This window comes from Dreissena polymorpha, unplaced genomic scaffold (assembly GCF_020536995.1).
Source record: "Dreissena polymorpha isolate Duluth1 unplaced genomic scaffold, UMN_Dpol_1.0 chrUn013, whole genome shotgun sequence".
NCBI classification, from domain to species: Eukaryota; Metazoa; Mollusca; class Bivalvia; order Myida; family Dreissenidae; genus Dreissena; species Dreissena polymorpha.
Window position 1 is genome coordinate 464,248 of NW_026273327.1, and position 14,154 is coordinate 478,401.

Genomic DNA, 14,154 nt, shown 5'->3' on the forward strand with positions numbered 1-14,154 from the left:
AAATTATGCATAATGCAACTAAAACAGTTTTTGTATATAATTACAAAAAAACTTGTTTTAATTAATCATCGCAAAGACATATGCGACCAAAAATAAAGAACACATTTGATAGAATAAAATGTATTTAATGATATTTTCAAAATTGTTTTTGTATACAATGGGAAAAATAGTAAATGCAAACAACAATATAATGAAATATATGAAAATCATTACATTGACATTTGAAAACCTCTTTTTTTCGCATTACAAATTACAAGGTCCCACTAAAATATTTCACTAGCTTTTCTTAAAATGGATTAAATCATAAAACAAAGTATTTCTACCAAACAAACAGTGTAATATACACGAATACGTCTAATAACTATGTCCTATTGTCTTATCATGTTTAGAATGTAACGTGTTTAAGTTTTACGTTGTAAATTTAACGGACAAACACACAAACCAATCCAACGATTTATGAATACATGACGTTTGCTCCCATTAACATAGTTGTTTTATAACATGCCGTTTTATTCATTCTTATATCTCATCTGTGTAGACCATTATTACAGTGCAGTGTTTTTCACATAGCCAGCAGACAGGTATACATTATTTGTAGCTGGGACGCGCTTGAGATGACTTGATGTTCTGTCCATCCACCCGGGAAATCTTTGATATGCACTTGTGATATTTGAATGTAAAATCACAGGGCTATATTTCTTTCCGCTTTTACGTTGGTTCAAATATCCCATGCATTTTTGTGTAAAAAAGGAGACACAATGAGTGGTTATTTTACCGGTAATAATCCAACCAGTATGTCACGAGTACACTCATGGATGTTATGTCCGGTAATTGCGAAGTACCAGAATCGAGGCTTTAAACAGTCTTAAACAATTGTTTAATTAAAAATTCCATTTCTAAACGACATCTCGGTATTCAATTGCTATTTTTAAAAGGTCTTTAGTTAGCAATAAAACTGTGACAAACAATTTAAAAAAAATGTATATAAAATATATTGTTTTTCCAGTTATCTAGATTACAATCCGCTCAACTGCGACTGCCAGATGGGATGGCTCATTAAGACAGTACAGGACAGCCAGTCCAATCTCACAGTATCCGGCGCCGTGTGTAGTGAGCCCGCACACCTGAAGGGACGTAACATAAAGAACGTCATCCAAGCGGATCTCAACTGCAACGGTATGTGCATCGTTGTAACATTAAAATAACAAACCGTGTCTTTTTTATCAGCTCACCTGAGCACAACGTGCAGACTTTTTGTCTGCCGTGCGTCGTCCGTCGTCATTCGTCCGGCTTGCGTCGTCAATATTCACCTAAGTAACACTCTAGAGTGCACAGTTATTGCCCAATTTTTATGACATTTGGTCAGAACATTTATCAAAATGAAATATCTGCTGAGTTTTAAAATTTTCCGTTTAAAACATGACCGCCAGGGAGCGAGGCAGATGTCTTAAAGTGACTATAGTAAAACTTTGGAGACAATCGAGACTTGTTTTGTATTTGGTTTAGTCTTCATGTAACTTAGCCAGAATATCTGTTCTTATGATATCTCTGCTGAGTTAGTAAATGGTCCCAGTCCTTTGAACACATGACATCCAGAGGAAATGGTAGTTTTCCTTATATGGCTAAAGCAAAGCCTTGTTTATACCATTGAGTTAGAGAATGGTCTTCGTCTGTTGAAAAACATGGCCGCCAGTGGGCGGGACCGTGTTCCTTAAATGGCTATATGCAGTCATCTTTTCCTTGACCGGTCTGGTCGTTAGGGGGGATGAGAGACGACAAAACATAGATCCCCCGCCAATCAGGTTGTTTGTGGGCTGCCATGAGTAGCTCATCACATTTACCATCCAGCTGTTCTTCTGTCCGGCTCGACGGTCACCTCCCGCAAGGGTTTCCTGAGCATAGTCTTGCATAGGAATTGTGCCGGTTGACGTGTTCAAATCAAAGCCAGCTTGCATCCTTTGACGGTCAGTCAGATGGGTTCTTGTGGGCTAACAAGTTTTGCTGTCATGTTCCGGGCGTACTTTTTGATCTTGTGCTCCAGGTAAGAGATGCCGAACAGTCTACGTAGATACTTGTTCCCAAAGGCCTGTATCCAGCGTTCTGTTTCCGCGTGAAGTGGCCAGATCTCGCAGCCACACAGTAAAATTGAGACTACGTTGGACTTGAAAAACCTGTGCTTGCTGGAAAGCTGATGGAGCTGCTTGTCCATAATCTGCTAAGTCTGACCAACGCTGCAGTTGTTATGGTGATTCTTATTAGGACCTCATCGATGATTGTTCCATCCTTGGGCATGGTTTCTCCTAAATAGTTTTGTGTGTTTTTTTTCTTCATGTTAATTGTCGTTTGTGGTGATTTTGTTCATGCTATTCACCATGAGCTTTGACTTTTCTGAGCTGACCTCCATCCCGTATGCTCGTGCTCTTTCGTAGAGCTTGTTAGTGAGATACTTCATTTCTGGTATCATCCATGGTCAATCGCTTAAGCAAATCTCAAAATGGAGGTGGGTCTGCCACCGATGGAGATTGAGCTGTGGGGGTTTGGGAAATCTCCTGCATTATTTTCTCACGAAAAAGGTTAAACAGGACGGAAGAGAGAGGAAACCCTGACGGACGCCCACTGATATTCTAAAAAGTAATCCATTTGTCCATTAAGAACAACGGTGGTGCTGCTGTTTCCATAGAGTTCTTGGGTCACTTGCAACAGCACTTCGTCAATGTTGAACCCTTTCACAACCTGACATATTTCATCATTCCGCGTGTGGTCAAACGTTTTTTTTCAGTAGTTTAAGTTGTGGAAGAGATCATGGTAGTGTTTCAGGTGTCACAATGATGACTCTGATCTGTTTCACTGTGATCAGCCTAGATCTGAATCCAGTCTGCTCTTCTGCCAGCAGTTATTCAACCTTACATTTCAATCGGTTGAGGATGATTCTTGGATGGATCATGAGGCTGATGGTGCGGTTATTCTCACACTTTGACGTTGCCATTTTTAGGTATCGGAATGACCAGAGACTGGGTCCATTCATTGGGCCACTTCTTCTTCTCTTCTGGAAAAGTGCCGTGATTGTTCCAGGCGTTGTCTCTCCTCTATGCTTAATGAGCTCTGGAGGGACGTTGTCCACTCCAGATGTTCATGCCTTCAGGCTGCTCACTGCATCATGCAACCTCTGCCTTTAGTATGGACAGACTTTCGTCCTCTGCTTCTACACTGTGATCACTTTGAAGAAGACTGGTGTCTGGTTGAAGGAGATAGTTGTAGAGGTCGCTGCGGTTTTCACTTCATCTGTTCAGGAATGCGGCACTCTCTTTGTCAATGTTGATACTTGCCACATCAATCAACTCCTACTTGGCCTTTTTCATCTTCATCCTCACCTAACCCCATGTTTCTGGCATTCTAGACTCATGACTGGTGTACTTCTATTGCATCAGATATATCCTCTTGTCGCAGAGGTCAATGATCTCTTTTGTCACCCATGGCTTTTTCTTTCCTTCTCTCTTACCCAAGAAGATCATTTGTTGAATTTAGCAAAACGTCTCTGATAGTGTTGATGATTGGGTCGATGTATTTGTCTACCATTTTCATGGCTACAAACGTACTGCAAATCTGTGCTTTAAATGCCGCTTATACATCTGGATATTTCAAAATCTCCAAGTCAAATCTAATGCGAGGATTTCTTGCGCTTGTTCTTTGGTATAAATGTGTGACAATAGTAAAAATGCATATTTTGACACTCATATAATAACGTTATGCATGTTATTGATCTATAAGTATTGTTCTGTAGAAATTATATATCAACCATATAATTTAATGTTATCATTATTGTAAGAAAGCATCAACTAACAATTAAGTAATTTACATGCAGACACATAAGTGTTTTGATTTGTTTTTAACTGTCGGTGAATTAAAAAAAAATGTTTTTGTGCATCCAGTATACAATTTAACTCATTGTCGATTATAAGTTATCATTAAATAATAAAATATCTTGATGTACGCACATAGTTTTACGAGTTAACACATGTTTAATTGAAAATTACCGCTGTCCCCATCATATGTCAAACAATACATCAAATATCAATCCAGCTTATATTTTCGAACGTTTCTAATGCATGTGTTTATGAAATTGTTGAAATCATTTATTGACAATATTGATAATGAATCGTTTTCAAGTCGTTGTTTTTATTGTGAAAATAGATTGAAAAGTATCTACAAATACATTTATTGTTTGACATTATAATCCGTCATTTCGGCGTATGACAGTACTGTGCATTACACTAATCTAATTAAGCATTTAAACATTAAACAGTACATTTACAATATAGCCCGGCAGAAAAGTGGTTATTTTGAACGAGTCCCGGCATTTCGGTGTATAGTAAATGTTTGAGCGTTTTTCGATAGGGTACATGTTTCTAATCAAGATTTAGGGTCTTCATAACTTCAAGATTGCTTGCAAGATGTCTGCCATGTTCATTCTTATTTTGTTTTACGTAACAAACTGTAAAATATAATGTATTATAATGTCATTTTGGTAGTGTTATTCATGTTAAACATAATTAAATAAATGTAAACTAATGTTATATTTAAGTATGAAGATGGCGTTTACAAAGGCCGCCGATTATCAAGATCGTAGCTTACAACTTGCTGATTAAACCATGATCATATTAACATTTGGCACAATAATAATGAATGTGTGCACATGTTATAAATAAGTAGCAATACGTGTTAAATTAGTGTTGGATTAAATTATTGTTTATATAAAAATTATAGTGTTTAGTATTATATGAGCATATCGCTTTATCACGAACATTAGATACAATTTATGTCTTTAAAGCCCCATCTTGGATTGAATTATTTATTTTTTTTGAAAAAAAAAACGGTGTAATTTCATTAATCAAATTATATATCAATCGAAATACCAGTATACGTATTATTTAACCTTTGTTCACAAAGATCAAGAGCAGGTCATCTTTTCCAAACATGTATAAAACAAGTATGTGTACCATTTAATCTAATAATGGGATGACTCTAGGATAGGGCAATGTTCTAGTGCTAATATTAGTTCAGTTTACATATTTTGTCTTTTATACCAACGATTACATGAAAAAGTCTCCATCATCCCTTACTCATCGACAAAATAGGTTATATAGGTTTGCCTAGTCTTATTTATATTAGATTCTATTATGTCAACCTGAATCTTGTGGCAAAAAAAGATAGCGCAAAACGTCGCTAATTATAACATGAGCAACACAGTTTTGAACATGGGCTATTTCTTTCACTTATATTTTATCATTTTAAGCAAATTGGATGCAGCTTAGGCAACGCTTGATGCTACTGTAATGGATAAATACAAGTGTGTGATTCATCATCCTTTTGCAAACAGTAGGCACATGGATTCAGATCCGGTGAGTCTGCATCTTTAACGTGTTTCTATATAGACGCCTGTATGTGGGCATGTTTTCATATTTTCATAACATGCTTCCGAGGCTGGGATTCCAGCGGTTACATACTCATACCCTACTCTCCGTCCATGGCTGCCCACACGTTATGATTATAGTAAATATTTCCTCTGTATAACGCTGTCCGTACCATGCTGTGAAAAATCTGGTCGACTCGTTGACAAAGTCATGTATATTAGCTGGCGTATCGACTCAAAGTTTGTTTAGAGTTGCACGTGTTCAGCATCTTAGTTAAATTACCCTTACTGATACCAAAACATCCAGCCAAAGTGTCAACAGATATAGCCTGAGCAGAGATCGAGTCGGTCGCGAATTGTCTATGCTTTTAACCCATTTTGCGAATTTAAATGACCGCCCTCTCCCTAACTGGTCATTCCATGATGATCAATAATGAGAGTTTCAGGACTACATAGAATAAAACAACAAAACAAACACGACTGTATGATCAGCTATCACTTAAATGGAACTGTGTTTTGTATAGCATCAAACATATGCCTTATCACGATGACGTCCGCTTCCTCATTGGATGTGTTTAAGTCAGTTTGATTGATAATTACAAGTGTATATGATTCAGTATCAATATCTCCTGTAACGACTAACGTGTGTGTTTGAGAGCACAATATGTGAAGTTATTTATTCGTGCATTCATGTTTTTGAATCAGAAAGATCATATGGAGTTTGTTCTTAGTGGCTCCTAGTATAATATTTTCTGGTGGTAATGACACGCCACTTTTAAGTTGTTACACCCTTGAGACATATGATTGTCTACCTGGCCTCGCCCTACGTTTGGTGCTGAACACCATGTATCAGGTAGACTCTAATTTGAAAAACACATTTCCTAAGTTTTGTCTTATTTTAGACGTAAAGTTGTCAATGAAGTTATGTATATTTCCGTCTATTGCCAGTGAATAACATACAGTACAACAGATCAATCTATAACAAAAAATGTGATCTAATGACCAACGTTTCTACTTTTAAATGTTTTAGCAACCGCTTTGCATGTTCCTGTTTCAAAAAGCGTAGCAGCAGGTACTTAAGCCAAATCATGTCTAATACAAAGTTAATGTCACATTCCCTGGAACTATTTTGTAAGGCACTCAATCTTGAATTTATAAGATGCAGGTCATACACTTTGATGTCTGAAACATCAAGGTGCTTTCTAGACACAAAGTGGGTTTCAACTTTATTAGATATTGTTAGTACCCTGTACGCACGTTAGGACATTTTTTGAAATAAACGGGTTTAACAAAAACCAAAGCGAATAAATGTCAAATGTAATGTTTATTTTCCAGCAACAAATGACACTGTAAGATAATTCACAAAACTGATTCTAGCCTGTATATGTAATTCTATTGACTGGTCATACAGTATTTAAAAAGTCATCAATAACTATTATGTTGCCAGGCTAGACTGGACAACAATTAAGGTGAGTCATGCAATACAAAACTGAGGTTAGAAATTAAACAATTTATTATAATAGTTAACATCACTAACAGAATGATAACCACTGGGGTATATCGATATTTACCCATACAAATGTTTTGGCCATGAGTTTTTAAATATGTCGTTTCGGTTTAAAAAAACATCTATGACTTGATGAACATTAACAGTCTTTGGTGCTATTGTTCCAGTCGGAATTTTCACTATCCTTGCTAGATTATTGTTTTCGATTTAACGGATCAGTTCATTTTGTCAACTCGTTTGACTACTTGCTTAATCCTTAGCATCTGCACTTATCCTCCCATGTTTTTGCTATTTCTTCAGATATAAATGTCCACAAATCTGTGACTAATTATATCTCTCAGCTAGCCCAAACGTCAATCTATGAGAGTTTCAGGCTTGAATGTTGCACCTCTAATCCTCTGAACACTACCGACTAGTGTTTTACACTACCGAGACGTTGTATAACATCTTGAATTTGCTTGGCCACACACAAATACACACACACGCGCGCGCACACACGCACCCACTCACGCACGCACACGCTCACACACACACATACGTGCATGCGGGCTCGGCTTGAATGAACCATCCGGTTCTCTCTTCAACAGGATCATACTTGAATTTTACAATTAGCCACGATTTCATTTACAATAAACCCGCGTTTATCCGGAATTCGATAGTCCGGAAAACTCGCGATCCGGAAGAAAGTCAAGGGGAACGGATTTATTATGCAGTACTTTCCCACGTTAAGTCTAGAATCTCGCGTTCACTCGAAATACACGCAGTCCTCATGGTGTGTACATGTACGACAATTCGGTTACGCGTGTTTTGTATTTATATTGTTAAACAAAATTTGATTTGTTTAACGTTTCCGGATAAACGCGGGTTCACTGTATACAATTCCAATACTGTTGTTTATCTTACCATTGACTGATTGCTGATAACCATTTGCTGATTGATCTGAATAAAAACTCATCCATATCATTTGTATTTAAATTTTTGGCAAATACAATACGGGTGTTTTTAACCAGTATTGAGTAATTTCGCAACATAGTTAATAATAATATAACAAATTGATTAGTCCATGCTTACCGATGTAAATCGAATTAAAATGTAAAGCACTTGAATTTAACGAACATACGTACAGTCAACCAGCGTTTATCCGGAAATGTTCGTTCCGGCAGAAATTTCCGGATTAACGAATCTTCCGGATTATCGAACCGTTTTGACATGAGCTTTATACTTACCTTATGGCATACACCTTATGTTTATGTACATTTGCATACTTATTTAGAAACAATAATGATATTTTCTTGTTACGCAGACATTTATTTAGTTTATTAAGTTTAACAAATCAAATGTTGTTTAACAATATAAATACAAAACACGCGTAACCGAAATGTCGTACATGTACACACCATTAGGACTGTGGGTATCTCGTGTGATACTGCCGCAGTGAAAAAATGTTGCCATTGGTGGCACGCGAGCTGTAAGCTGGTAAAGTCACAGAAATACAAATCAATGGTGTTGAAGGCAACTGAAAATAAAACATAAAACTGCGATACTGTTTTAATTTAGTTATCTTTATTTATAACCTGTCTCAGAATGTTGAAATGATTAAAATAGCGACAAGTTATTTAACATAATAGCGACACGTTTTTTTAACGGAATACTTAAATAATCCTAGCACAACTTTTCACGCATAACAAGTTCATTTCGTTTTTTTCTGAATTAGAATGTCATTTTAAGTGTTTTACAGTTTTTTAATTACGGTCCGATTGTAATCAGCATCTTAATATATGTATCCCGGAAAAAGCAACTTTTTGGAAAAAACCACTAATCTGCTGGTACAAATAAACATGATCCATTTATAATCCTTTCAAAATCACACACCGTATCAACCGTTATTGTTTAAAGGAAGCTATCATTGGTTGATATAATGGACCAGCGTTGTTTGTACCGGGGTGATTAGTGGGTTTTTCTAAACTCGTGCTTTCCCGGGATCAGTCTATTGGTCGCTTGTTCTGCTCATTAAGGGCATTAAAGAAAATCAAACATCAAACACAGTGTGTCATTTAAGATGCATTGTGAAAGGTCGACACAAATTAAAGTATAAGTAAAGTCGGAATCGATTCATCTTTAGTCACTACTTTTAGCTATCACTCATAAACACAGTAATAATTCACGCCTCGTTGATCGCGCTTTTGTTTAAAGGACAGGTTAGCCATTAAGCCTAAAACAACAATACTTAATTCACGCCTCGATTAAAGCGCTTTGGTTTATTCGGCGGGGGTCGATTAAGCCACCATGTTGGGAAGCATCCGGATTAACGAGACAAAATTACAGCTAAATACACAGATCGGTGTCGCGAAATATATATCCGGATCCGGAACGCGAGATTCTGGACTTAACGAGGGAAAATACTGCATAATGAATCCGTTCCCCTTGACTTCGTACGGATCGCGAGTTTTCCGAACTATCGAAGTCCGGATAAACGCGGGTTCATTGTACACGATGTTTACACTTAGTCTGAAATTAATTATAAACAACATGAGTAAAAATTGTCTTGTTATGTTCGTTGCGTAATATTTTTAATGGATTTGTGAGGCTTATATTTAATATACCTTACAAAATGGAATTCAAAAAGACAATTATTCGAGTTTAAAAGCATGAAATTTAGATTTAATGGATTGTGATGGATTTTTAACTTCAAAAGTGTGCATAAGCAAACTTATTTCAGAAAGAAGCTTAGTACCCCATTCGTCAATCAAGATTTGATTCATTCATCCGGTTAGAGTTATTCGGGTTACAAAGTGTAACCGTCTTTTACCTTTTGTCTATGTCATGCACGTCCGGTTACAGTAGCCTACTTATCAAATTGATCCCTGATCTTTTGGCGACATCCATTTGTTCTACGCGAATTTATTAACAAGAGCATGGGCTGATGATTAATTATAAGAACAGCCAGCTTTGTCAGTTACATATTTATTATAATGTTTTAATGTGATACGTTACGTAAACACATTTTATGTTCTATATTTGAGCAATAAAAAACATATGAGAGGAACGATACAAACATATAAATGAAATTAAATGGCCAAAAGGCGGAATATAATATACACCAGACTAGCACTAGAGTAAATAAACCTCAGCTATAGACTATCACTATATATTAGTCATGTCAAGGAGGCGACCGGAAGTACTGCCCTTAAGATATCCCCACCCCAGTTGCACTATTGATTTAGCTTCTTGTGTATGCAATAATCGCCAACAAACAATCCACATCATTCTATGCTATTTCGCAAATGTATGCAATTCCTATTTCAACGAACACGTTGCTGGTTCGGAAATAGATGTTATACAAGCGCAATCCTTAAGACCAACGCAACCGGCCAAATAAATTTTCGGAACGCCGTACCGTCCAACATTTTATACATGCGCAATCGCTAAGGCCACCGCAACCGGTCAAATAAATCCTCGGTACGCCGTACCGTAGGTTTTCCAGTGCAACATATAGTTCAATATTAGCAAAGCCAAAAAGAACTATTCCAGGTACGCCTAAGCACGCCGTGCCATCGAGCGAGTACTAGAACATCCATCCTATCCCGAAAATAATTTTGATAGCATTTCTGCCATCCTCACACATACTAGCACTACGTGATATGTGACAACAAAATGCTTGGTTTACCTCCCCCGGACGTATGCACATCGTTATATAGTTATATTTTATACTTTTAATGGTTCCGATCACCTCCAAGACATAGAATTTTCGCCTAAATGACATATTTGAATAAAGTATCAAACAAATAAAATGAGTTAGTAATGACATATAAGCTGTTGTGTCAGATTGTCAAAGATTTTAATAATTAACTGTCGTGATAAGAACAATATCTCACACAATTTTGCAGCAACAAAATTACCTTTTAATACAAATTCATTTCATTTCAAGAAAGCACACGTCACAGAACTTTTACATGGCAGGTTTAGTTGCCAAAACGATCGAACACATTGGGTGACACTGTGTTTCCCATAATGGCTTCACACAACTAAGCTCAAAACATAACTCGTTTTGCATTGGGCAAGACTTGCGATCAGTTAATTGGCAACGAATATTACATTTTCGTAATATATCACAAACAAAGATATAATCGTATAATAACATGACAGAACAACTTTGATATATAAATTTATAACACATTACAACTATATACATCAGTTCTATTCTTTTTCCTTAAATGTTGTTTTCAATGCCAGATTTTAAAAACCAGAGATAAAACTTCATCAGAAATCATAAGATGCTCAATGTAAAATAACTCTGGAACATTGTACCCCAAAACAACCAATATTAACATGTAACTGTGGACATTGTGTAACTCAAACATAACGGGTCATTTTAGCCAACTTATTAATGCGGTTCGAATTTTAAAAAAGTAAAAGTTTACTGATCGAAGTATAGCGTAGAACAGACCAAACAATGAAAACACCGTGCACATTACCGTCTATGTCCGCCTGAGTGACCATCACTCACCTGACAACCATACGCATTAACGAACCGCACATATACCTGTTTTGTGCAGTGCGTTATGTTTAGACTTGCTTCTGTGCTATACTCCATAACGCACAGAACTGAAAATTCCATTCACTAATGTCGCGTCTCAGCGACATCTTGGATATTGACCTAGTTCTGGATGATAGCGATTTATCCATGAAATGGTCGCTATCTACGGTTTGAGACCCGACGATTAAACCGACGTCTTACCGACGAGTCGTGTACAATTGGTTAATGTTACCTGAAGGTTTTCCGTGGTCGCCCGTAACAAATTAACAGCCCTTCTATTAATATACATTCATTTCATTGCAAGAAAGCACACGTCACAACACTTTTACACGGCACGTTAAGTAGCAGAACCACTCAAACACATTGGTTGACACTTTGTTTCCGGTAATCTCCATTCACTGATGTCGCGTCTCAGCAATATACTGGATATGGACCTAGTTCTGGACGATAGCGATGTATCCAGATCATGGCGCCGCCGCTATCCACGGTTTGAGGCCCGACGATTAAACCGACGTCTTACCGACGAGCTGTGTACAGTTGATGAATGTAACCCGACCGTTTTCTGTGATATCCCGCAACAGAATGACAGCCATTATGTAATAAATATCTCGGCAGTACATTTGAACATTACAAAAAGATTTAACATAATTAACAACAATCTCTTTGGGCGGGTGTATGAGGTTTCTCAGTCAAAGCTATTTCGCAAAAGGAACGAGATACGTGAAACTCGAGCATATACACCGTATTAGTGACGTCAGACAGTCATTACTGAAATCGATTTCACGCATGGTTTATTGTCGTCTGCTTGTATCTAATGATTTATACGTGGTTTAAACCTTTATCTATCGGAGACATGTATTCGCTACTTCAAATAAAAGAAATTAATTGTTAAAGAAATTAATTTTTATTATTTTAGAAAGCAGCTCAGTACCCCATTCGTTAATCACGATTTGATACTTTCAATAACATCCTTTTAGAGTTGTTCGGATTACAAAGTGTAACCGTCCTTTACCTGTTGATATGTCATGCACGTTTCTTTATATAGAATACTTATAAAATTGATCGATGATCTTTTGGCGGCATCCACTTGTTCTACGCGAATTTATAAACAAGAATAAGGGCTGATGAATAATTACAAGAAAAGCCAGCTTTGTCAGTTACATATTTATTATAATGTTTTAATGTGATACGTTACGTAAACACATTTTATATTCTATATTTGAACAATAGAAAACATATGAGAGGAACAATACAAACATATAAATGGAATTAAATGGCCAAATAGCGGAATATAATTTACACCAGACTAACACTAGAGTAAATACACCTCAGCTATATACTATCACTATAACTGAGCCATGTCGAGGAGGCGACCGGAAGTACTGCCCTAAAGATAGCCCCAACCCCAGTTGCACTATTGATTTAGCTACTTGTGTATGCAATAATCGCCAACAAACAATCCACATCATTCTATGCTATTTCGCAAATGTTTGCAATTCCTATTTCAACGAACACGTTGCTGGTTCGGAAATAGCTATTATACAAGCGCAATCGCTAAGGCCATCGCAGCCGGCAAAATAAATTCTCGGTACGCCGTACCGTGCAACATTTTATACATGCGCAATCGCTAAGGCCCCCGCAGCCGGCCAAATAAATTCTTGGTACGCCGTACCGTGCAACATTACATACATGCGCAGTCGCTAAGGCCACCGCAACCGGCCAAATAAATCCTCGGTACGCCGTACCGTAGGTTTTCCAGTGCAACATATAGTACAATATTAACAAAGCCAAAAAGAGCTATTCCAGGTACGCCTAAGCACGCCGTGCCATCGAGCGAGTACTAGAACACACATACTATCCCGAAAATAATTCCTGCCATCCTAACACATATTAGCACTACGTGATAGGTCACATCAAAAATCTAAGTTTTCCTCCCCCGGACGTATGTACATCATTATATAGTTACCTTTTATACTTTTAATGGTTCCGATCACCTCCAAGGCATAGAATTTCCGCCACAAAAATAAATTGATTGATTTTCCCCCAAAGTCTATTATATGTTTTTAAATAATTTTAATAAACACTCGCGCAACGAATCTTAATATATATTTCGAGTCCGACGTAAGATAAGTTAACACCATCATTTCTGAAAATCCTGGTGTTTTTCCATACTATTATGCTTGCCGGAAACGCCCTATTAATATATTCAATGGATTCTAATTCGCTGATTCTGAATAAACAATAATAAATGCCAATGTAGATATTTATTATTGACCAATACAGATTCAAGTTTATCATGAGCGACCATAGGCAGAATCGAACATAACATAGAAATCGTTATATGGGGCTCTTTTATCCACGACAGGCCTGTGACAGCCCTGAAGTATTTCGCTTACCAAAAATATTTCCAAAATGCAGTACCAAACGTTATCCTATGATGAAGTGACAACCCCGAAATGTAGTTATAGAAGACGGCGAATAATGCTTCTCAAAACAATACGTAACCAACAAAATAGCATAGCTATAGAGAGATGGCCATACTACAGCTAACCTATACAACTCCCTGAATTTATTAAATGAACATATCGCCGTTATATATGCTAAATGAGTGTTTTTAGAAATGCCTGTGAGTTCCAATTACTTAGCTCTATATTGTATACATTCCATAGATAAGCGGGCATTGGACTTGCTGCCGTGTGC

At 37.0% G+C, this 14,154-nt stretch overlaps 1 protein-coding gene across 1 annotated transcript in view; it reads right to left on the minus strand.

Moving 5' to 3' along the window:
* LOC127863529 (calreticulin-like) overlaps positions 1–1,955 on the minus strand; it is a 47,242-nt gene extending 45,287 nt beyond the window's left edge. The window contains exons 1-2 of the mRNA XM_052403071.1: positions 1,842–1,955; positions 1,020–1,124 (exon numbers count right to left, since the gene is read on the minus strand). Coding sequence (XP_052259031.1) covers positions 1,020–1,124; positions 1,842–1,955 — 219 coding nt within the window. The remainder of the gene's footprint in view (positions 1–1,019; positions 1,125–1,841) is intronic.
* Between the last annotated feature and the right edge of the window lie 12,199 nt (positions 1,956–14,154).